General features: G+C 55.6%; 2 protein-coding genes across 8 annotated transcripts; one reads left to right on the top strand and one right to left on the bottom strand.

The window, feature by feature from the left end:
- The first annotated feature begins 554 nt into the window (after positions 1-554).
- On the top strand, positions 555-19597 carry GAS8 (growth arrest specific 8). 3 transcript variants are annotated; one of them, XM_070388492.1, is made up of 12 exons: positions 555-634; positions 5130-5216; positions 9619-9816; positions 10148-10354; positions 11785-11839; positions 12367-12572; positions 12933-13100; positions 13425-13511; positions 15649-15858; positions 16660-16725; positions 18822-19010; positions 19461-19597. In XM_070388492.1, the coding sequence occupies exons 2-11, from the start codon at positions 5202-5204 to the stop codon at positions 18969-18971; spliced, it is 1362 nt and encodes a 453-aa protein (XP_070244593.1). In that variant the 5' UTR covers positions 555-634; positions 5130-5201; the 3' UTR covers positions 18972-19010; positions 19461-19597. The 3 variants fall into 3 exon arrangements, with proteins under 3 accessions (XP_070244593.1, XP_005892446.1, XP_070244595.1); XM_005892384.3 differs by lacking the exon at positions 555-634 and adding an exon at positions 3404-3472; XM_070388494.1 differs by lacking the exons at positions 555-634; positions 11785-11839; positions 12367-12572 and adding an exon at positions 3404-3472.
- LOC102276165 (5-hydroxyisourate hydrolase-like) lies at positions 19503-22404 on the bottom strand. 5 transcript variants are annotated; one of them, XM_005892425.3, is made up of 5 exons: positions 22270-22404; positions 22079-22155; positions 21552-21691; positions 20128-20263; positions 19503-19775 (listed from the first exon to the last, which is right to left on the bottom strand). In XM_005892425.3, the coding sequence occupies exons 2-5, from the start codon at positions 22136-22138 to the stop codon at positions 19686-19688; spliced, it is 426 nt and encodes a 141-aa protein (XP_005892487.1). In that variant the 5' UTR covers positions 22139-22155; positions 22270-22404; the 3' UTR covers positions 19503-19685. The 5 variants fall into 5 exon arrangements, with proteins under 5 accessions (XP_005892487.1, XP_070244605.1, XP_070244606.1 ...); XM_070388504.1 differs by having other exon boundaries at positions 22338-22373; XM_070388505.1 differs by lacking the exon at positions 22079-22155 and having other exon boundaries at positions 21552-21765; positions 22270-22376.
- Between the last annotated feature and the right edge of the window lie 1522 nt (positions 22405-23926).

The following is a 23926-nucleotide window of genomic DNA, read 5'->3' as shown; positions in this document are numbered from 1 at the left end:
GGAGAGGGAGGCGGGCAGAGAGGGGGCGTCCCGGAAGGCAGGCAGGCAGCGTCTGGGCGTGCCGAGAGCTCCAAACAGTTCAGCGGAGTCCCACTTCTAGTCGCTGGTCCCCTGCACAAGGCCCTGGAATGCAGCCCTGTGCCAATCCCTTGATGCACAGTATCGCATTTCATTCTCCTGGGGAATCCTTAGCAGACGAGGCCCTGATTTTCCAGGTGAAGCTGAACACGGGGTGGGGAGGGGCGGGGGCAGGGAAGTGCGACCAAGGTGCACAGCCGGTCACAGGAAGCCAGAGGAGTCAAGTGCAAGCCCCTGGTCTACACAAAGACAAACCAACCAAAGAAGAGCGTCAGGAAGACAGACTTGTTCCCAGCTGGGAGTGGAGAAATTCTCAGAGGAGGAAGGTGTGAACTTGGTGTTTTCAGAAAAGGTACCCTCCTAAGGCATCTTCAGCCATCCGAGGCCTCAGTCCTCTCCAGTCACCCCGAGCCCATAGCTAAGCTTTGTCAACTGTCAGTCAGTGAGGCAGGCTAATAGTTTCTATTTTTCTTTAGCTTACAAAACAAAGAAAAACTGCTAAAATGATGTCATGACCCATTAGGAAAGCCGCTGCAGTTTGCACTCCAAGAGGCAGGTCAGTCCCTCTGGGACAAAGCTGAGGGTGGTGGGGGTATAAGCCTTGAGAGGTCCGGACAGTAGGTGGACACTGGCTAGTGGGGTGGAAGTTTGTATTGTCTCACAATGGTCAGAGCAGTATCTCTGATTCCCCATGTCTTCCAGAACCTTCTGGTTCCATCCAACCATACCCTGTCTGTGCTCCTGCTCGCACCTGGGCAAGGCTTGTGCTGCTCTGACCAGTGGACTGTGTCCAGCTGATGCCATGTGACTCCAATGCTGGGTCTTAAGTAGGAGTCAGGTCTCGCTCCCCAGGCTCCCCTGGAATTCGGCCACTCTGTGTGAGAAAGCCCAGGCCATTTGAAGGGCCACTTGAGTATTGTCTGGCCCACAGTAGCCAATGAACCAGATGTAAGGTCTCAGGCAGGAGCCAGACTCTTCCTTTGAGCCACTCTCCCTGGGGTGGGGGTAATACATGGAACCAAGGTGAGCTGTCCCTACAGGGTCCCAGCCAAGTTGCAGATTCATGGGCAAAACAGATGTTGTCACTATATTAAGCCATTTCATTTCAGGGCCAACCTGTCACACAGCCATAGTAACTGTAACAGTCTTGGTGTTTAATAATTATCCCCATTTGACAGATGAATAAGTGGATACACAGGGAGTCTTGTCCAGGGCACCAGCTGATCTGACCCCAGAGGCCAGGGTCAAACTTTTCGTTCAAAACATTTTCATGGAAGTCAACTATACTTCAATTAAAAAAAATTAAACTAAATAAAAATAAAAAATCAAACAATAGTAGAATAGCATAGTTAACCCACTTATACCCATCATTTAGATTCAGTGATTACTGACTCATGGCTGATCGTATTTCTTCTCTGCTTTCAATGCCTTCTTCCACTTCTGGGTTGTTTTGAAGCAAATCCTATATGTATTATGTCATTTCTTTTGTAAATACTTCACTGTTGATCTCTAAAAATGTTTAGTCTTCTTGAGGACTCTGTTATGCTAACATTCAGGCCTCCATCGAGCTGCTGTTGTGATCTGAGGCAATTTACCTGGATGACCATGTACGTGGGTGTTAGGAAGAGCCAGATATTCACCATAGGTCATTGGGTTTGTATTAACATTTGGTCTGTCATTTTGTAGGAAACTCAGATGTCATTTATCTGGGTTTCTGAGATGCTCAGCTTGATGCCGATTAAAAGTATCTCAAGCCACCCATGTGGAGAAAGGCTCTTTTTTATAAATCTGAACTCAAATTCAGTATGAAAAGCACAGGTCACCATGGGCCTTGTGGGGAGCCCAGAGAGCTGGCAACAAGGCCTCCCTGAACTCTTCATCTCTGCAGTGCACACTGATAAACCGTGCTGTGCTGTTCATTTGTGACAAACGAATACCCTGTCTTGTTATCCTGAGCTAACCCTCCTATTCTTGCCCTTTTTGTTGAAAGGAATTATTGTTAATGCATTCGTTTAATTCAGGACTCCCAGCCAGAATTCTAAAGCAAAAAGCCAGTCAGCATGAGGCACCTAGCATAGTAAGTGCTAAATAATAATCAATAACACTCTGTGCTACCCGGCTGCACTGTCTTACTTGCCAGAACTCCTGTGGGAGGAGCCTACCTTAGGGGAGAAGACCCCTATCAGACCACAGGTGTCTGACACAGGCTCAGGCTCTTGCCAGCCCAGGCACAGAGACACCATCAGACCTTCCAGAGGCCCTGGGGCTGCTATAAATGTCACTCTTTGTGCCAGTCAGTTGATACAGTCCTTCCAAAGGGCCATTCCTCTCCAGGAACAATCAAGTCTTGGGTGGGCAAACAGGAACCCCCCAGGCTCGTTGCTGTGGCTCTCTTTCCTGACCGGAGCCTTTCTCCACTATTCACACTCTGTGCCCAAGGCAGTTCTCCAGGGAGAGAAGATTCCTCTCCATCCCCAAACTGACAGAAAACCTTGACCTACTGTAGAACCACTGTTTTGTAAGATGCTAATGTTAAGAGTGTGGAAAAGAAGACAACAAATGGTGTTGTTTTGGGTATAGGTAGCTGGATGGTAGGAGGGATCAGAAATTCTCTCTGCAATTTGTAAAGCAGTTAGCAGTTTTCAGAGCAAGAGGTTAGAGGGAAGAAACCCCCTGAAGACTTTTTTCCCTGCAGAGCTCGCCTGGAAACCCGTAGCAAAGGTTTCTAGTTTTTCTTCACCAGGAGGACAAAGTCTCTTTAGGAAGAGCAGTTAGATTTTGTGAAGGGGAGACTTGCTGATTTCAAAACTGTGGACCCGCTGGAATATGTTTTTTCTCGTCTTACTTTTGCTTCCTCTGAGGCTTTGTGGAAATCCAGCCGTCTTCCAGCCTCAGGTGGGAGTAATCGTCAAAGGGGACAGGGTGAGGTGAGGCCCAAGCGCAGAGGTTCCGCGAAAATTTGAATCTAATTGGGTAAAGTCGCGGTGTGGCTGCCTCCCCTCGCTCACTCTTGGAGTTCACGCACTGTAGGTCTTGTACCCACGTAGAGTACGTAACAAGTGGACGGAAACCGCTCCTCCAGCCTCCGTGGAGCTTAAGTTTTAGTGGGGAAGACCCGCAGTAAACATGACCTGTCCCGAAAGGAATGCGTTCCCAGGCGTCTTGGAGAGGTAGCTTGTGGATAATGTCCAGCTTCGGCCCAAATATACGGACTCCGCCTGGTTAGTTGCTAAGGACTCCTGCCGTTGCGAGGCACCAGCCCTGCCGGCGGGCTCTCGCGATGGTTCTCGAGACTTCGCGCGGGACCTTACAGTCGTTGCCTGGAGACGGCGCATCCTCGGAAGGCCCCGCGCTTTGGTTTGTTGGTCCAGGCAGGCGGGAAACCACAACCATGGTGAGGCGGTCTCGTAGGGTCCGCGCCGGGGCCCTGGGGCTCAGACGTCGGCGGGCCTTGCTCGCCGGGAGTCCCCGGGACGGGAGATCTGTAGCTTTGGCATCTTGGAGCTGCGGGCTTGGTGCTCTGAGGGGTGGCGGGGATGTCCTCTCGGGGAGGGTCCAGGGTGCCGCGAACGCCGGACGCGGCTCCCTAGTGGAGCTGAGAGATCTGGTCTCTCCAGAATCCTGTGCACACCGGGGTGGTGGTCAGAGAGCACCGTCTCCCCCGCCCCCAGACCTAGGGCCCGGTGTGTACGTGTCCGGACCGGAAAACCTGGGTCGAATGGCTTCCCTACCTGGAATGGAAGGCTCATTGATCAGATCCTTGGGAAACAGAGGTCCTCCAGTCTCTGGGATCGAGAGCCTGGGGTATACCATGGTGGCCAGAGGGTCCTGACAGCGGTTCCAGAGCACGTAGAGTCCCCAGGGCAGAGCTTGGGCAAACCTGCGAGGAGTCAGGTGGGAACTGAGCAGAGCGGAGCTTGGTGCCTCTGGGGTTCTCCATCCCCACCCGCTCTGTGGTAGGGCTCTCAGCTGCGCACTCCCCTCTGTGCTGTACGGGCTGTAGGTCACCCAGTTTCCAGGCAGGTGTGGCGGGGTGGCCATCAGTGTGGGGACCCCTCTGTGTGTAGGGGCCCCAGGAGTTCTAGAGGCCCCAACCACTGCCTTACTCCCAGATGCTGAGTGGCGACAAGCCCCCGGGCTCTTCTGATGGGTTGGATTTCTTGGAGTAGAGGGTTATAAAGAGGGCAGTGTTTTAGGAGTGAAGATTTCAGCAGCTCTGTCTTTTGCAAGTCAGCTGGGTAAAGATACATCATCACATTTGGTGATGTACACCAAAATACATCTACTTTCACTAACTTGTGGGAAATATGCATGATTTTCCTTTTTTTTTTTTTTTGTTACTTTGTGCTTTCTAACATTTCCTCATAAACTTTTTTGGTAATAAAAATGTTACAGAGACGTGTAGATGCGTGCCTACGTACAGACAAAAGCATAAGCCACAGAAACCTGGGAGAAGTGAGGGCAGAGGATAAGGCGTTAGTTTGCTTTCTGTTGAGTGGCCCCTGGAGAGGGAGTGGCGCAGAAGGTCCCCTCTGGCACCTTGGAGAAGTAGTTAAAAGCAGGTATCACCCCACTGACAGAGCCCACAGTGTGTGAGTGCCAGTCTGTGCCAGCAGTCTTCACCCTGGGTCTCTGAGGCACCCACCTTGCACCCATGGAGCGATATATTGCAGGTTTCTTTCTGGCACGCCAAGCACTATAGTCTGTGCTGCTGGGGATGCTCCTTTGTGAGGGCGAGTAGATTTTGCTCCACACCAAGGAAGTCTCTGCTGTATACAAGGAACATGTTCTCCCTTTTCCTTTCCGAGGGAAAGCAATATTCTCTTCTGAGAAGGGAGATTTCTCCTTGCTGTTCCAAAGGTGTCAACAGAATGTGCCTGTGGTTAAGGATGGGAAACCTTAGGGCAGAGTGAGGCGGCCCGGGTGGAAGCCTGAGACAGTGGGCAGTCAGATGGAGGTTCCAGGCAGAAATTCCTCTCTCGAATGGCCCTGAAAGGGAATGAACCAGCCAGAAGTGAACCCTAACCCGACCATGTGTTCTTCAATCCAAGGCGCCCAAAAAGAAAGGGAAGAAAGGCAAAGGCAAAGGCACTCCGATTGTTGATGGGCTGGCTCCGGAGGACATGAGCAAGGAGCAGGTGAGCGGGCTGGCCGGGCCTCGGCCCCTTGCTGGGTGGGTGGGATGGGTTTGCTGCCCCCCGCTGATCCTAGGAACTTCTTTTAGATCACAGCCCCCAAGCTCCTTGTCTGCCTCCCCTCAGTCTGGCTCCTGCCGTCTGTCCACACCAAGACATGTGAAACAGTGCAGCACGTGTGATGGGTAAACTTTTCTCTAGGGTAGTAGGAATTTGGAAGGAAATGTTTTTCTGATATAAAAGCTATTTTAAGTTTTTTTCATTCTTACCCTTTTTAGGCCCCTACTGTTTACAGAGATATTAATCATAGTATATACACTTATAGCATTCTCATTTATTTGATTTACTATTAAACACTGTGAGTTATTTTAGGCTGGTTGTTCATTTCAATGACATTAAGACCTAGGGAACATGATTTGATTAATTACAGTTTCAATTGAAAGGCTCCCGAAACCTATAACCTGTGCAACCCATGAGAGCAAATGTGGTCTGGAAGTGTTCATCACTCTTACTTACTTTTGATGGTTTTAAGATAAAAGAAATCAAAGGAGACTCAACAAGGCATAAGACCTGAAGATGGAGAGCTGGGCAGAGGCCCTTGAAAGTGGTGAATAGTCTCTGTTTCTCACACAGGGAAGCCATCGGCAGTGTCTGTAGAGGGTAATGAGGTCAGGTTGTGCTTTGAGGGGGTCACTGGGGCTGCCTCATGGAGGTTGGCTTACCCGCTGTGTCGCCCCAACAATCGGACTATTTCCTGCCTACGGGTTTACTTCCTGTCCTGTGACATGGCAGGGGTCAGTCTGCAGAGCTTGGAAGCTCTTGGGGTCCAGGCAGTAGTAAGATGAGAGATTCAGGGCAGCTGTGGCCAGGTCTGAATTTGGCAATAAGGAGTTCATGATCTGAGCCACAGTCAGCTCCCGGTGTTGTTTTTGCTGACTGTATAGAGCTTCTCCATCTTTGGCTGCAAAGAATATAATCACTCTGATTTCGGCGATGGCCACCTGGTGATGTCCATGTGTAGAGTCTTCTCTTGTGTTGTTGGAAGAGGGTGTTTGCTATGACCAGTGCGTTCTCTTGGCCAAACTCTATTTAGCCTTTGCCCTGCTTCATTCTGTACTCCAAGGCCAAATTTGCCTGTTACTCCAGGTGTTTCTTGTCTTCCTACTTTTGCATTCCAGTTCCCTATAATGAAAAGGACATCTTTTTTGGGTGTTAGTTCTAAACGGTCTTGTAGATCTTCACAGAACCGTTCAACTTCAGCTTCTTCAGCATTACTGGTTGGGGCATAGACTTGGATTATTGCCAAATTCAGATTTAAATTAAAGAAATTCAGGTATGACCTAAATCATATCCCTTATGACTATACAGTGGAAGTGAGAAATAGATTTAAGGGACTAGATCCGATAGACAGAGTGCCTGATGAACTATGGACAGAGGTTCGTGACATTGTACAGGAGACAGGGAGCAAGACCATCCCCAAGAAAAAGAAATGCAAAAAAGCAAAATGGCTGTCTGAGGAGGCCTTATATAGCTGTGAAAAGAAGAGAAGCGAAAAGCAAAGGAGAAAAGGAAAGATATAAGCATCTGAATGCAGAGTTCCAAAGAATAGCAAGGAGAGATAAGAAAGCCTTCCTTAGTAATCAGTGCAAAGAAATAGAGGAAAATAATAGAATGGGAAAGACTAGAGATCTCTTCAAGAAAATTAGAGATACCAAGGGAACATTTCATGCAAAGATGGGCTCAATAAAGGACAGAAATGGGATGGACTTAACAGAAGCAGAAGATATTAAGAAGAGGTGGCAAGAATACACAGAAGAACTGTACAAAAAAGATCTTCATGACCCAGAAAATCATGATGATGTGCTGACTTACCTAGAGCCAGACATCCTGGAATGTGAAGTCAAGTGGGCCTTAGGAAGCATCATTACAAACAAAGCTAGTGGAGGTGATGGAATTCCAGTTGAGCTATTTCAGATCCTAAAAGATGATGCTGTGAAAGTGCTGCACCCAATATGCCAGCAAATTCGGAAAACTCAACAGTGGCCACGGGACTGGAAAAGGTCAGTTTTCATTCTAATCCCAAAGAAAGGCAATGCCAAAGAATGCTCAAACTACCACACAATTGCACTCATCTCACACGCTAGCAAAGTAATGCTCAAAATTCTCCAAGCCAGACTTCAGAAATATGTGAACCGTGAACTTCCAGATGTTCAAGCTGGATTTAGAAAAGGCAGAGGAACCAGAGATCAAATTGCCAACGTCTGCTGGATCATCAAAAAAGCAAGAGAGTTCCAGAAAAACATCTATGTCAAAGCCCTTGACTGTGTGGATCATAATAAACTGTGGAAAATTCTGAAAGAGATGGGAATACCTGACCACCTGACCTGCCTCTTGAGAAATCTGTATGCAGATCAGGAAGCAACAGTTAGAACTGGACATGGAACAACAGACTGGTTCCAAATAGGAAAAGGAATATGTCAAGGCTGTATATTGTCACCCTACTTATTTAACTTATATGCAGAGTACATCATGAGAAACACTGGGCTGGAAGAAGCACAAGCTGGAATCAAGATTGCTGGGAGAAATATCAATAACCTCTGATATGCAGATGACACCACCCTTATGGCAGAAAGTGAAGAAGAACTAAAGAGCCTCTTGGTGAAAGTGAAAGAGAGTGAAAAAGTTGGCTTAAAGCTCAACATTCAGAAGACTAAGATCATGGCATCCGGTCCCATGACTTCATGCCAAATAGATGGGGAAACAGTGGAAACAGTGTCTGACTTCATTTTTTCTGGGCTCCAAAATCACTGAAGATGGTGACTGCAGCCATGAAATTCAAGATGCTTACTCCTTGGAAGGAAAGTTATGACCAACCTAGACAGCATATTAAAAAGCAGAGACATTACTTTGCCAACAAAGGTCTGTCTAGTCAAGGCTATGGTTTTTCTAGTAGTCATGTATGGATGTGAGAGTTGGATTGTAAAGAAAGCTGAATGCTGAAGAATTGATGCTTTTGAACTGTGGTGTTGGAGAAGATTCTTGAGAGTCCCTTGGACTGCAAGGAGATCCAACCAGTCCATTCTAAAGGAGATCAATCCTGGGTGTTCACTGGAAGGATTGATGTTGAAGCTGAAACTCCAGTACTTTGGCCACCTGATGCGAAGAGCTGACTTATTGGAAAAGACCCTGATGCCGGGAAAGACTGAGGGCAGGAGGAGAAGGAGACAACAGAGGATGAGATGGTTGGATGGCCTCACAGACTCAATGGACATGAGTGTGGGTGAACTCCGGGAGCTGGTGATGGACAGGGAGGCCTGGCTTGCTGCAGTCCATGGGGTCGCAAAGGGTTGGACACGACTGAGCGACTGAACTGAACTGAACTGTTGCCAAGTTGCTGCAGGGTTACCCTGTGGATGTTGGGCTCCAGAGCTGTTTTCTGATATTTGAAGACAAGTGAGAAATCCAGATATTTATAAGAAGTCTAAATATCGAGTGAGGGAACATCCAGCGTGAGCCACAGTCTGGTTTAGATGATTCGTTTGAGCGACACGAAGGCAGCAGGCCCGCGGGTCAGGACTTTTCCTGGGGAGCCAAGCCCCACCCCAGCCCTAGTCCTCCCAGTCTCCTGGCTACCCTTCCTTGCTGAGTTGTTGTCTTGGCCCTCTCTTGAAGTAAGACATCTGGTTTCCTTGTGGGGAACATGGTTATCAAAAGAGTGAAACTTTACAGCCTGGGCCTGAGGTTATGGTCAAAAGGTAACTAATTCTTACAAGTGAGAGTCTCAAGAAACTGGAAATCTGTCCTTTTTTCTTTTTCTTTTACCTATTTGCAGATTTGCATTTGGCTCTGGATCAAACCCTCTTGACTGTTTCAGGTCTACGGGTTTTGTCTGCTATTTTTTGCTTGATGTGTATCCTTAAAGGTGAAAGGTTTTTACATTTTATATCATTTGTATGAAAATATTTGCATCATTTTCATATCTTTGTATCATAGGTCCATATGACCTTCTGGCTAATATACTCTTGTTTCTCAACCATGCTGTTTAGAAGCAACTTGGATCATGTCCATTTTAGTTGTTTGCTGTTGTACTAACAGTGTTGCTAATATCTTTAAGTGGAACACTCCTGTGTTCTTTTGAGAAATTTCTTTAGTGTAAATTCCCAGGGATGAATAAAAGGATATAATCATATTATGACTCTTGGCCAAATACAAGAGATTTCTGGTGTCTGCCGATGTCTCCTGTCCCTGAGCCTTCCCGGCACTCTGAGTTAGGTTCTCACTTTTCACTCATGGTTTACTTTGAGATGAGAGCAGCGCCCCCCACCATCTTCCTGCCCTTTCTCTGCCCACCCTCCCTTGGCCGCGGGTAGGCCCTCTGGCTGCCTCACCCTGCTCTGCCCGCCAGGTGGAGGAGCACATCGGCCGCATCCGGGAGGAGCTGGACCGCGAGCGAGAGGAGCGCAACTACTTCCAGCTGGAGCGCGACAAGATCCACACTTTCTGGGAGATCACGCGCAGGCAGCTGGAGGAGAAGAAGGCCGAGCTGCGGAACAAGGACCGGGAGATGGAGGAGGCCGAGGAGAGGCACCAGGTGGAGATTAAGGTGAGGGGGCTGGCCCCATCCCATGGGAGTCGCCGCGCACAGAGGAGCTGGCCCGAGGTCCGGGGGCATGGTCATGCCTTGCTTTGGGGTCACCGCCCTTTGTGTCCTTTGACATTGGGAGCTTGAAGGTATTTTTTAATAACAAAGCAGGTATGTTCAGATGAGCGTGTGAGCCTATGTGTGCAGATGAGAAGTCGTGTAGAGGTGCGCAGGTGGGCATGTGTGTGCAAGTGAGCCTGTGTGTGCAAGCGAGCCTGTGTGCATAGGCGAGCATACGTGTGTGCAGGTGAGTGGACAGAGCAGGTGAGCAGCGGTACTCCCTCACCCCCAGGTCTACAAGCAGAAGGTGAAGCACCTGCTGTACGAGCATCAGAGCAGCCTGACGGAGATGAAAGCGGAGGGCACCGTGGTCATGAAGCTGGCGCAGAAGGAGCACCGTGCACAGGAGGGGACACTGCGCCGGGACATGCGGGCGCTGAAGGTGGAGCTGAAGGAGCAGGAGCTGGCCAACGAGGTGATGGTGAAGAACCTGCGGCTGGTAGGTGCCAGGGCAGCTATGAACATGTCAACTTAGCCACACCTGAGAATTCATGGTTCTGTATAAAAAGCCTGCTGGTGGGCAATTAACTGAAATGTTCAGCAACAACAATTGCATCAGCCAAACAAACCCCTTTGGGGCCAGGTGCAGAGTTCTGTCTCAGACTCGACCGGTTGACTTCCCGACAGGGAGATCCAGCCCGGGCCGCTCTCCACGTGCTGCCGACCCCGGGCCCCTGGAGTGAGCTGCCCGCCAGCCCTTCAGCTGCTGCAGCCTTTGTCCTGTGAGCCATGCTGACAAGCACCTCACTGGCCTTGGAGATTCTTTGATCCTTTCAGAGGGAGGCTGAGGGGCTCTGGGTGGAGGTTGGAATTCCTTCTGTAGCACACCAGGCCTGGCTCTGATTGTGGGTGCTCAGAGGGTGGGGCTGACAGAATGCCTGCCCGTGTGTGGCTGATGGTCAGGAGAGGACAGGCCACCCCAAGACAGAAAACAAAGTAAACTGTCAAACACGCATCACAGGTCCGCGGGCATGAGGGGGTGCTCCAGGAGATGCGGGAAGTGAGGTGGTTGCATTTCTGTACGGGTTCTGTGAATTCATTGAGAAAGTGACACCCGAGCAAAGGTGGGGGAAGGCAGGGCTGAGCCAGGCTAGGGGAGACCAGGCCGTGAGAAGGGTTGGGATGCAAGGAATGAGGAGGCTGCGGACAGGACTGGGGCTCTGACCACCCTGCCACACCTGAGTTGGGGACCTCTGGAGGGCTTGGGCAAAGGGAGGATGTATCCAACTTTGGCTTTCAAAGGTTCTCCTGGCTGTGGGTTGAGACTTGTCAATACGTTTGCTATATGTCTGGACGCAGCCTAGCCTCAACTGAATCTGGGAACACTCAGTAATATTGCAGTTTTCCGTGAAGCTTAAGGGTGCTGAAGATATGGTCCCTTGAGGGGCCTGGCTGTTTTGACAGAAGCACAGCATGGGCTGGCTTCCACCGAGTGCAGTCTCTGCTCACCCAAGGCATGGTGTGGAATAGTTACATGCTCAGAGTGCCTCTCGGCATGAAAATAAAGTATAATTTAAGCCTTTTATTCAAACTTTATAGCTGTCAGAGTAATTTGTCCTGGTGTTCTAAGCCAAAGCAGGTCAGCACCACACGGGGTGCCTGCAGCTCTGGGTGGGTCTGGTCCTGCTGCCCAGCCTGTGGGCACAGCCAGGGTGTGAGTGTCATCAGCATCTTCCCCAGTCCATTATGAAACATGGAATTTCCCAGACCCTCATTCCTCTGGGCTGGTCCTGAGCTCGGGGGTGAGGGTCTAGCCGGAGCAGCAGCCGCACAGGCTGTCGGTGCTAGTGAGGAGGGGACCCTGCTGCGGGGCCGGTGTCTGTCCTGTCCCGTCTGGCCTCCAGTGACAGCCCGCTTCCGCCTCTGCAGAAACACACCGAGGAGATCACCAAGATGCGCAACGACTTTGAGAGGCAGGTGCGAGGTCAGTGCTTCCCGCACTCCGCTGCGTAAGGCGGCCCGAGAGCCCCTCCTGTCAGGAAGGAACTGCCCTCCAGTTAAAACAGCCCAGACCTGCGGAGTGAGAGGACATGGTCATTTCTAAGGCTGGTGTCTAGGAGGCTGGGAGGACCCCCCTCGCCCCCCCACCCTGGCACACAGTGACTCCTGGAGCAGGTCACCCAGCTAGGGGGTGGCATGCTGTCCCTCCCGTCCTGCAGAGGCATCGACCTTAGCCACAGTCTGGCTGGATGGCCGTGGCCCGTGCCCCCTGGCACCGGGTGGCACTTGGCTGTTGGGATCCCTGAGGCAGGGACTGATCAGCGGTGCCTGAGACAGGCAGAGGAGGGCATGTGCTGGTGCCACGCAGCAGGAGAAGCGCCCCGCCCTGTCCCGCTGTCGATGGCCTCCGTCCCCTGGGAGGTCTTCCGCCTTGGGCACAGCCGCCATCTGTTCTCGTCACCACGGCACCAGGGGTTCTGCTCAGCTGCTCCGGGTGCTGCTGCCTTTCAGAAATCGAGGCCAAGTACGACAAGAAGATGAAGATGCTTCGGGACGAGCTCGACCTGCGCAGGAAGACAGAGATCCACGAGGTGGAGGAGAGGAAGAACGGCCAGATCACCACACTGATGCAGCGACACGAGGAAGCCTTCACCGACATCAAGAACTACTACAACGACATCACCCTCAACAACCTGGCTCTCATCAACTCCCTCAAGGTGCCGCCGGGGCTGCCTGCCGCCTCGAGCCCACACCCCTGCTTGTAGACACACCTGGCCTTCAGCGGCCCCTGATTGAAACGCACATGTTGTGAGTCCCCTTGCGTGGTGGGGAAGTCATAGGCCCACGTGCATCAGGGGTGTCATCGCACCCAAGTGCTGGCAGTGAGCACAGCGGAAGCTCTGTTTGCATGCAGGCCGCGTTACTAGAGAATTCAGAAACTATTCTCCGTGTCTACACACAGAACACATGCCTAGGACCATCCTCTCTGTGCAGGAGAGCTCGCAGCCCCCGTGCAGGCCACAGCACCCAGTCCTGCCACCAACACCCCTGTCCCGCTCCTCCCCCGGCACCCACAGGAGCAGATGGAGGACATGCGGAAGAAGGAGGAGCACCTGGAGAAGGAGATGACGGAGGTGGCCATGCAGAACCGGCGCCTGGCAGACCCCCTGCAGAAGGCTCGGGAGGAGATGAGTGACATGCAGAAGAAGCTCGGCAGTTATGAGAGGGACAAGCAGATCCTGGTGGTGGGTTTCCGCTGCATTCCCAGCCCTCCCTGGTGTGAAGGGGCAGGAAGGTCGGGCAGGTGTCTCCCGAGTCCCAGAGCAGAGTCGGCCCTCGGGGCACCAGGGGAGGTGCTGAACCCCTCCGTCCCCTGCCTGGTGACCTGGGGGCACGTGGGGTTGGCACCTGTTCTGGGAGCCCAGTGACCCCTGGCCGCCATGGTGTGGCTCGGTCCATTGTGACCGGGAGCCATTCGCTCTGACGATCACCTCACCTGGTCATCCCTCCTGAGCTGCATCTTGTGGGTGCCTGAACTGGGGGTGCTTTCTGACCCTTCTTTTCTCCAGTGCACAAAAGCCCGTCTGAAAGTCACCGAGAAGGAGCTGAAGAGCCTGAGGTGGGAGCATGAGGTGCTGGAGCAGCGATTCATCAAGGTGGGCTCCAGGGATGTCTGGGGCCTCCTGGGGGGTCTGGGGGGCTCCCGGCACATCTGGGGGGCTGGCAGTTTGTCAAGGTGGGCTCTGGGATGTGTGGGGGCCTCCTGGAGCATCTGGGGGGCTCCAGGGCATCTAGGGGGCTCCCGGCATGTCTGGGGGCTCCTGGGGTATCTGGTGGGCTCCCGGTTCGTCTGGGGGGCTCCTGGTGCATCTGGGGCCTCCCAGAGCATCAGGGGGGCTCCCAATGTGTCTGGGGGCTCCTGGGGTATCTGGGGGGCTCCTAGTGCATCTGGGGGGCTCCTGGTGCATCTGGGGGCTCCCAGGGCATCTGGGGGGCTCCCGGCATGTGTGGGGGCTCCTGGGGTATCTGGGGGGCTCCCGGTATGTCTGGGGGGCTGCTGGTGCATCTGGGGGCTCCCAGGGCATCTGGAGGACTCCCGGCATGTCTGGGGGCTCCTGGCACGTCTGGGGGACTAGGTCGCTGGCTCTGGCCCCTCCCCGTTCTGCAGGGCTCTCAGTGGACGAGCTTGATGTCTTAGCAGTTCCCCACTGCTCTCACCTTGGGCTGGCCTCTGAAGCAGCGGTGGTCTGGCTCATCTTTCATCCCTGTGTGTGTCTCTGAGTCCTAACCCTTTACGTGTGTCGTAGGAAGCCCGTGGGTGAAAATGCAAGGCCTTGGGGCTGCATGCTGGTCCTCACACGTGGCGAGAGCACCCTGAGTTCTTCCAAACTCTCGAGTGTGCTGGTGTAGGACCTTGCTTCCCAGAAGTGGGGGCCTGCCTATTCCTCCCAGCCCGCGTTTCTCTCCAGAGCAGCCTGTGTCCCCTGGTGAAAATCCCTTGTCAGTCCTTGCTGCTATAGGCACCCTGTTAGTGTGGTGTGTGACCCTTTTTTGGAATGGTGATTCCTAGCAGGGGAATTGCTGGGTCAGACGGCTGGTGTTGAGAATGTGGACGGTCTGCCCGAGGGCTGTTCAGGGTTGTGGCCTCATCCATGGTTTCCCAGGGGGCCGTCCCCAGCCCCAGGTCCTCACTGATGGGACTGGGTGTGTGTGTCTCACTGAACGTGCTTCTCTGCAGATAGCCCCCCAGCGTGCTTGGTTCCCGGGGCCTGGCCGCGGGCAAGCACCTCATGTGTCAGCTGTTAGCACCTTTCCCACTGAAACACTCTTGCAGACTGTGACGGTGGAAAGGACCCAGTTCCTCGGGAACATCCCACAAGCAGCTGGATCTGGAGTCACCCCCAAGGGGCCTCCGAGGGTCCTGCAGGCACCAGGGAGATGCTGCTCCCGCTGGTCAAAGTGGGCATGAATCAGGAGGAGGCGGCTCAGTCAGGCTCAGGCCATTGTAGGTCTGCATTCTCTGCCCCTTGTCCTCCATTTGCATGTCTACGCAGTATGTGAGAGAGGCAGTGTCCTGGAAAACCAGGGTCATCAGGTTTTAAAGAGCAGAGGGCCAGGGAGTGGACGGAAGCAGATGTGAGGTGTGGCAGTATGGTCAGAAGGACGGGGCCGCAGGTTTGCAGCGCAGTGCTTGTCATGCCTCGCAGTGCTGTGTTTTTTACGGGCGTGGAGAACATTCTGGAAGGAGTCCCAGCCAGTGCTCAGATGGTGGCCTCTGTGAAGTGGGGTTTAGGAGGGTCACTTTTTCCTGTTACACCCCTGCTAAGTCTTGACTTCTAAATGGTGCACAGTTAAAAGAAGACGCGGAAGCACGTTGTCCTTGGTGGGCAGGCAGCTGGCTGTAGGATCTGGGGCAGATGGAGTGTACCTCCTCAAGGCCCCTCACCCCAGCATTGCTGAGTCTGAGGCCCTGATCTCCTGTGGGGATGATTGGGGGTGGGGTGCAGTCCTGAGCCTGCCATCCAGACCCAGGGCAGGGCTGGCTCTGGCTTCTTGGTGGGAGGGTCGCTCTGCAGCTCATCCTGGGGGTCCCCATGGCTTCCTGCCACACCTCCCAGAGGTGTTTTCTCCTGCCTCCCATGGTGTGGAGACTGCACTCCTTTAATTTGGTTGCAGAGAGTGGGGCTTGGGCACAGACCAGCCTGCCCGTGGCTGGACGCTGGGGAAGGTGGGGGTGTGGCCCTGGGCAGAGTGGGAGGGGCATCTTGCCAGCGAGGTACCCGTGCCCCGCAGGTGCAGCAGGAGCGGGACGACCTGTACCATAAGTTCACCTCGGCCATCCTGGAGGTGCAGCAGAAGGCGGGTTTCAGGAACCTCGTCCTGGAGCGCAAGGTGCAGGCACTGGTTGCCGCCGTGGAGAAGAAGGAGGTGCAGTTCAATGAGGTGCTAGCGGCCTCCAACCTGGACCCCGCGGCCCTGACCCTCGTGTCCCGCAAGCTGGAGGTAGGCCTCGAGGGCTGTGCTCAGGGCTTCGTCCCTCCAGGGCAGACCCTCAGTCAGCCTCGGGGAGGGGCGGTCGCAGCTTCCTGGCCAGAGAGCCCAGGTCCGTGTGCGCCGTGGACTCCCAGCTCCAGTGTCTTCAAGGTCTCCCCAGCCCCTCCTTGGCCTTTTAACCCTTCTAGCCCGAGTCCACTGCCCGCTCCAGCTTGGTCTCTTAGCCGAGGCCACAGCCTCCATCCGCCTGGACCCTAAGCTGTGCTGGAAGAGACCATGGCCCCTCACCATGGCGGGCGAGAGGCAGGCCTGCGGTGGCCTGTGCGGCGGGTGGTGGGAAGGTTTCCCTGGGACGCACGCCTGAGCACAGGCTGAGCGTCTGTTCCCTCGAGCGTCCGCAGTTGTCTGTGGTGCTCCCCTGGGGCGGGCTGTCCTGGGCACTGGGCATTGCTGGGAAAGGACAGACAAGGCCTCGGTGCCCAAGGGCCAGAGGGCCTGACCGCACCTGGCAGGGACCCCGCCCAGAGCTGGGCCTCGACCCTCTGCTCCCTGACCTGGGATGTGTCACAGAAGGAGCAGGTGACGGGGGCGGGGGTCTCTGGTGTTGCCAGGGTGGCATGGCCTGGCTCTGGGGTCCTGGCCAGCTGGGTGACCCGAGGCTGCTAGGCCTGAGGTTAGGTCCCCTCGGGGTCTAGGGGGCGGACACACACTGGGGTCTCACTCTGAGGCCTTCCCATGGCAGTCCTTCCCTGTGTGGATGTCCCTGTGGTGGGGCCAGGCCATGGTTCCCTGATGCCTTCCTCTCCCCAGGACGTTCTGGAATCGAAGAACAGCGCCATCAAGGACCTGCAGTACGAGCTGGCCCGGGTCTGCAAGGTGCGGAGGGCCCCCCACCGCCCCCTCACCCAGGAGCCCCCGATCTTGATGCTGACCCCCGAGATCAGGGTGCTGACCCAGTCTGAGGCCATCTGTGCCCGCCCGGGGTCACTGGGCCTGTGTGTGGCCGAGCCTCTGCTGGCGCCTCCCGGTGCATGGCCTGCCTGGTGTCCCGTGCGACCCTCGCTCTGGCACCGTGGTGCTAGCCTGGCCTCTGGGGCAGTTGTCAGGGGGTTCTCTTTACTCCCCCAGGTTAATGTCCATGTCCTCCAAGCAGGGGCAGTTAGGGCTCTGGCCTTTCTCGACCATTCATGGAGACTTCCTGCACAGTGCTCTGACCCTGGTAACCATCTGTGTCCTGCACCGAGCGTCCCCAGCTCCTGGCTGAGCCCACAGTTCTGTCAGGGTTTGGCCTGTGGGGACACAGATGAAGTGCTGCCTGCAGAGAGCAGACACCCCACAAGTGTGACTCAGACACGAGCCCTGGGTCTTGGAGCCCCGGGTGAAGGCACTGCCATCATGGGCACTGGGCTCTGTGGTGACCAAATCCCCTGGCCTTCCCTGCCCATCGGGCCCTCCCCGGGTGCTCTGGCAACCCTGATGCGTACTCGCAGAAAATTAGGGCCATGCACTGGGTGCATCAGGCTCTCAGGAGAACTTCCATAACCCACATCTGATTGTCGGGAGGGCTGAGCCCCAGAGAAGGAGGAGGGCTGGGGCCCATCCCCGAGATCTTCCGGAGCCTGATCCTTGCTCGCCCTTCTGTCTCGGCTCCCAGCATCTTGTCGTGACGATGCTGAGGACAAGGTATCCCTTTGAGCTTTTGTCCTGAGTCAGGCTAGGCTCTCAGCATGTAACGTGCTCCGCTCTTCACACCCTTACCACCACCTTGTGAAATGTGCTCTTTGAGAAAAAGTAGAGGGGACAGAGATCCTGCCTGCATCGGTCCTGCCAGCACCGTTGCCCAGACCTTGGCTTTTCTGGGAAGGGGAAAGGGAATAGATGCTGACAGACACGGCGGGGAGTGTGGTTCCCAGGAAGGCAGGGATGGTGAGCCTGAGTGAGAAATGCCTGCGGGAACCAGGAACTCTGAGTGCACCCCCTCTTCAGCCTCCCCAGCCGTGAATCGGACGTTACTGGAGGTCCCGCACATGAAGTGGTTGGGTAGCACCTGATGAAGTTCTTAGACTTGGGCCACACTTGTTCTCTCAGTAGGGAAGCTCCTGGTTATCTTCCAGCTGAGCTGGGAGGTGTCTGTGCATGGCCATCACCACCCACTTACCTGGAACCGCACTTCCGGGGGTGGAGACTCAGTGACTTCAATCCTCTTGGCTTAAAAGAGTGGCTCCTTCCATGGGGCCTTTCTTGGGTGAGTTTGGTCTTATGGAGGCCAATCACTGGGGTTTGTTCTGCTTACTTTAATCATCTCCTGGAGAGTCAGGTGCTCTGAAAAGCTTTACATGCCTGTTTGCACTGCTAACTGTCGAGCAAATGCTCTCCTTAAGACTGGGACATTAAGAAGAAGAGGGGGGAATGACAGAAGAGGGTCAGCACAGGCTGAGAGGCCACAGGTGGTGGCAGCTGAGACCACGTCTCTCAGGCTGACAGCCTGATCAAAGCGGGGCTGTTAGAAAGCACCGGGACGCCCCAGTGGTCACTTGTTTGAGCCCGACCAGGGCTTCCGCCTGAACTGACCGCCACCTCAGCCTCTCCAGGAGTGGAGATTCTGACCCATCAGCCTGGGGCTTTCTGGTCAGCACTAGGGAGGTGACCTGCTAAAGACCCCCGCCTCCCTCAGGGAGGCACCGATGCTGGAGGGTGGCCGCACCCCGCCCCTCCACGCCCGTTGAGCCTCCATCTCGTGCAGCTCCTTGGAGCGCCCTTCTGTTTAACAAGTGGCTGTTGCCGACTCAGGAAGCCCCGAGTAGAGCTAGTTAAATCTAAATCTTTAAACTTACATAAATGCGTGTGGGTGTGGGGCTGGGCCTGGGCCTGGCACAGTCAGCACCTGGAAAAGGCGTGTCCTCCACGGGGCTGGGTGGCCTGAGCAAGGGTCACCCCGGCTACCCCCCTACAACACCGCTGTGTCCCTGCAGGCCCACAATGACTTGCTGCGCACCTATGAGGCGAAGCTGCTGGCCTTCGGAGTCCCCCTGGACAACGTGGGTTTCAAGCCCCTGGAGACCGCTGTGATCGGGCAGACGCTGGGACAGGGCCCCGCAGGACTTGTGGGCACTCCAACGTAGCCCCAGCCCGGGTGAGGTCCCCCCGCAGCAGGACAGCAGGTATTTGTCCTGTAGGCGTGCGTCAGAGAATGAAGGTTCCCACGAGCGCTGCGTGTCCTCTTGTGTGGCTGTGTGGGGAGGTGCCCCCAGGGCCTAGTGCTCCCCCTGTGCACACGCCCGCTCCTCATCCCCCCAGGGCCTAGTGCTCCCCCTGTGCACACGCCCACCCTCATCCCCCCGGGGAAGCTCCCCTGTGCACACGCCCGCCCCTCATCCCCCCGGGGCCTAGTGCTCCCCCTGTGCACACGCCTGCCCCTCATCCCCCCGGGGCCTAGTGCTCCCCCTGTGCACACACCTGCCCCTCATCCCCCCGGCCTAGTGCTCCCCCTGTGCACACGCCCGCCCCTCATCCCCCCGGGGCCTAGTGCTCCCCCTGTGCACACGCCCACCCCTCATCCCCCCGGGGCCTAGTGCTCCCCCTGTGCACATGCCCGCCCCTCATCCCCCCAGGGAAGCTCCCATCAAGCTTGCCTCATGACTGAAGCCACCTCGCAGATGTCAGCAGCAACTTTATTGAAGCCTGAGTGACACCTGCCCCTGCGACATGGGGCCAGAACATCCCAGGGAAAGTGTGACCCTGGTGCCCATCAGGAACTTGCCCACCCCCCTGCTCCGGGGTGGCCCGGTCTGCCGTGGTGCCGTGTCCACGCCCACAGGCTGGCTGCCGGTCAGCCGCTAGCTCCCTCGGTATGTGGTGTAAGACCACGGGCTCAGCAGCAGTGGCACGTGGAACTTGTGGGTCTCGTTTGTGATGGTGAAAACGACCTGCGGGCAGAGGGGGCACTGGGAGTACACACAGCCTGGCCAAGTGGAGACAGGACTGTGGGTGGGGCTGGGGTCTGCCCAGGGGAAGCACTTGGTCTAAGGGGCCCCTGGGCCTGAAGGTTCCCAAGGGTTAGGACCACCCTGAACAGGTCAGGCGAAGGGGACAGAGAGCTGGAAGGGCTCGGGTGAACCTCTGTCTGCCGGGGCTGAGTCAGCCTGACTGGAGTGGCGCGGTGCAGGCGTGGGGTGGTCAAGGCCAGGAGCTCAGAGCAGGTGCTTGTTGAGATGGGGCGGGGGAGGACCAGCCTGCAGGTCACAGTGCATCTCGGGCCTCCATCCGTCTGGCCCTCACCTCCACGTATGGGTAGAAGCTTTCCTGGCCCCTCTTCTGCCAGTAGCCCTTGGTGTCAAAGGACAGCTTGTAGGTGCCCGCCTTCATCTGGCCTGGAGGTAGGAGCCCAGGGCAGCGGCCGTCACGATCTGTGCAACTGGGGAGAGGAGCGTTGCTGCAGAGGGGTACACGCCTAGGTCTCCTGGGTCCGTGTGCCCGGTGGCCTGACTCGGACCTAGGTGAGCAGGGCCTGGGTGGCTCTGCAGCAGGGCAGCGTCCAGGACCAGGGCTATGTCCCCTCACTGTCCTTAGGGAACCCCAGAGAAGAGAAGGGAAAGAACCTTCCCTTCCCCCGCACTTCATATCTGGCACAAAGACTTCACATTTTCTCTATGCATAAGTGTGCTTATTTACAAATTAAAAAAAATTGTTGTACTAGCCATACTGTTTCATGACGTGTGCACGTGTGCTAAGTCACTTCAGTCGTAACCAACTCTCTGGGACCCCTGGACTGTAGCCCATCAGGCTCCTCTGTCCATGGGATCTCACAGGCAAGAATACTGGAGTGGGTAGCCATATCCTCCTCCAGGGGATCTTCCTAACCCAGGGATTGAACCCATGCCTCTTAAGTCTCTTGCGTTGGCAGGCGGGTTCTTTACGCTGTCACCACCTGGGAAGTGTAAAACCAAGCACCTGCTGTTCACTACACTGTGCTTTCTGGGTGAGTAACTGTCTCCAGGCTGCCAGCCACGTTTCTAGCTGCAGTGCCGGCGGCTCTGAGGGCCTCTGCTCACCGAGAGGCCATGCTGTCAAGTGTCCGTGCTGTGATCAGCATCAGCAGCATTTACCAGCGCAGTTTAGGGGGGTTGGGAGTGGCTCTGTGTGGCTCCATGTGTTCCTCCAAGCTCAGATGTGACCTGGACCCCCTTTCATGAAGGGCTCCGTAGTCTCAGGCCCCAGGCCTTTGAGGTCCACCAGGGGCAGGGGCCTCCTGCCTCACCTTCCATCTCCTCACGTGTGGAAGGGGTTCCTGCGGGGTCTGTACACAGGGTACAGTGAGAACCTAACAAATGTCCAGCGCTCAAGAGCTGCCCAGCACAGGTCACCCGCCAGTCACGGTGACGACCAGGCCTTTCCGATTCCTCCTCAGGCCTCAACTGGCCAATGGGCAAGGAGAGACAGAGCCCTGTACCAGCGCAGTGGGCACTTGGGGTGTGAGCTCTGCCAGCAAGGCTGTAGCATGACCAGGACTACTCAGCCTGTTGAAACAGAGGCTCTGAGAGTGCAGGGAGACCGTCCGGCCCGGTCAGCCCTGCCACTTGCCAGCGGTGCCCACACCCTTTGCCCCAGTGCAGGGCCCCTTGCGGGGGGGTGGGGTGGGGTGGGGTGGGTGGGTGAGGTGGGGAGTGTTCTGGATTGAGCCCTGCCCCAGACCACCCTCCTACCTTTTCTTCAGCTCGGTCCACTGCTGGCCACAGTCCTCGAGCCTGGACAGACGGAGGTAGAGGCCTTGGGCCGGGAGCCCTGAGGCAGTGTCCAGCACGTGTGTGGTCAGCGGGCTGCTGCCCGGCTCCATGCCTCTGCCCTGGGCCACGAGAGGGGCAGGGATGCGCTTGTGGGGCAGACCTTGTGTCCACACCCCTTGGTAGGAGGCAGTGCCTTGGAGTAAAGAGCCCCAGGATCAAAGTCCCAAACTGCCCTGAGCAGGGTTGGGGGGGGCGGGGCGCTGGGGGTGGGAGTGGAATTGGGTAACACATTGCCATATACAATGCTGACCCTTCCCCCTCCTCCCAGCACCGAAGGGGTCTCTACACCCAGAGCACCCTGGCCACCTTCAACCTCTTCAGGGCCTGGGTGACCTCAGGGGCTTCTCTCTGAATCCAGCTCAGTCCCCTGATCTGCGGGCCACCTCAGAACTTAGCCCCAGGTGGAGGAGAGGTCAGGGGCTCCGGACCCAGGTCTGTCCCCCTACCTCCCGGAAGCCCACGTGTCGCTGGAGTGTCTGCAGCCGCTGGGCGGCCCCAGAGCTCATGCCGGCCGACCTGGGGACTGGCGAGGAGGCCAGAGGTCACCACACCGCCATCCCCAGAACCTCCCCGGGAAGCCCTGCCCTGGCACCTCCCACGTGTCCGGCCAATCCGGGGAGGAGTGGAAGGTGCCCACCCAGGGGGTCCTAGGGGTCTTCTTGGTGGTGGTTGCGGGGGCCAACAGAGCGAACGCAACGCGCAGACCTGCGGAGGATACGGAGGCTCCTCCCGGCGGAAGTGGAGTGGACCTGCGGCGTAGGGTTGGGAGTAGGGGTGGGGTATGAGGGGCGGGGTACGAGGGGCAGGGCTCAGACGTGGGGGTGGAGTGCTGGGCGGGACCGGACGGGGAGGGGCGCAGCAAGGGCAGGGGGCGGTGGGGGGAAGGCCGGGCGGCGCTCCAGCTGGCGCCCACGCCTGCCACTGGAAGCGGCGCAGTGAGCCCAATCAGCCCCAGGGCCCTACACCGGTGCAGTTTCTTTTCCTTCCTTGGATGGTCAGGATCTGCTGGAAGCCCCGACAGGCCGCGTGGAGGTGCCTCAGGCAGGACCGACCCCTGGTTGAGAGTGATGGTGCGGGGTGACACCCTTGTGGTTGCGTTTTACCCCCTCCTACCTGCTCTGACCCTCGACCCCAAGGTGCAGGGACCCGGCACACTGACAGCGTAGGGTGAAGACTGTGCAGAAATGAAGGAAGAGACAAGTCTGAGCACACAGGCATGAATCTCCTCGTACTACAATATCACGTGATGTGCGCACGAACAGATTTTATGTAACATAAAAATAAGGGCATTCTGTATTTACAGTCTGCGTGACATTGCCTGACGGGTTGTGTTGCTCTGGGTGTGGGGTGGTTTTTCTTCTCGCTAAACTGCATGGTCTAATGATCGGATAGTGAGCGTTCTCAGTTTGAGCTTTAAGTATCAAGCCCCTCTGAGGTGGGGAAAGAGACCTCTGGCAAAGTTTGTGCATTGGTTACAACTGCTTTGGAGATAACCAGGAAATGTGTGTTTGAGGTAAATATGATGAGGTTTGGCAGGGCTTATGTTTTTAGGAGGTGACCCCACAGAGATACACACACCTGTTTAGGCAAACTGCTATGGGGATGGGACCAGAAACAAGCTTACTTCCCCAACGAGGAATAATTAAATCAATGAACTCCTCCACACACTGGCAGCTGTGCAGCCCAGTACAGAGAGTGAGTCCAGTCCAGCCCGGTACAGAGAGTGAGCCCAGTCCAGAGAGTGAGCCCAGGACAGAATGAATCCAGTCCAGAGAGTGAGCCCAGTCCAGAGAATGAACCCAGTACAAAGAGTGAGCCCAGTACAGCCCAGGACAGAGAATGAATCCAGTCCAGAGAATGAGCCCAGTCCAGAGAGTGAGCCCAGTCCACAGAGTGAGACCAGTACAGCCCAGTACAGAGAGTAAGCCCAGTGCAGAGTGTTGGTGTGTGAGTGAGCGGTGAGTAGTGGCTGGTGACTGGGGGGAGAGGCAGCTTTAGCCTCATGTTTGAATCTGCAGCAGCTTTCACTCCATTACAAGGGTTCGTTCACCTCTTCACCATCACAGGCTCAGGGTGCGGCTGTCAGAGTCTCCGTGTCGCAAAGGACAAAGCTGACGTGCAAAGGGGCTGTGTGCTGGAAAACTTCCTGGTGTGGGACACAGGCGAGTGATGCCAGGACCACGTCAGGGATGAGCAGTGTCAACGGGCTGATCATTTTCACTTTGTAACCTTTCCTTGTACACTTACAGTCTCAAATGTCAGAAGCAAGCTAACAAAAACAACAATCAAACTTT

Source organism: Bos mutus, chromosome 18, assembly GCF_027580195.1.
Source record: "Bos mutus isolate GX-2022 chromosome 18, NWIPB_WYAK_1.1, whole genome shotgun sequence".
Classification (NCBI taxonomy): domain Eukaryota; kingdom Metazoa; phylum Chordata; class Mammalia; order Artiodactyla; family Bovidae; genus Bos; species Bos mutus.
The sequence above is the reverse complement of the archived record's forward strand: the minus strand, read 5'-3'. Positions and strand labels throughout refer to the sequence as shown.

Excerpts from the sequence above, each read along its gene's own strand:
- GAS8 (XM_005892384.3), top strand. Across the intron at positions 9,817-10,147 it reads GGCACCAGGTGGAGATTAAG|GTCTACAAGCAGAAGGTGAA; the intron begins GTGAGGGGGCTG and ends CCTCACCCCCAG. Across the intron at positions 13,512-15,648 it reads TGGAGCAGCGATTCATCAAG|GTGCAGCAGGAGCGGGACGA; the intron begins GTGGGCTCCAGG and ends CGTGCCCCGCAG.
- LOC102276165 (XM_005892425.3), bottom strand. The coding sequence starts at position 22,138 with ATGAGCTCTGGGGCCGCCCAGCGGCTGCAGACACTCCAGCGACACGTG. Across the intron at positions 21,692-22,078 it reads GACACGTGGGCTTCCGGGAG|GGCAGAGGCATGGAGCCGGG; the intron begins GTAGGGGGACAG and ends CTCGTGGCCCAG. Across the intron at positions 20,264-21,551 it reads TGGACCGAGCTGAAGAAAAG|TTGCACAGATCGTGACGGCC; the intron begins GTAGGAGGGTGG and ends TCCTCTCCCCAG.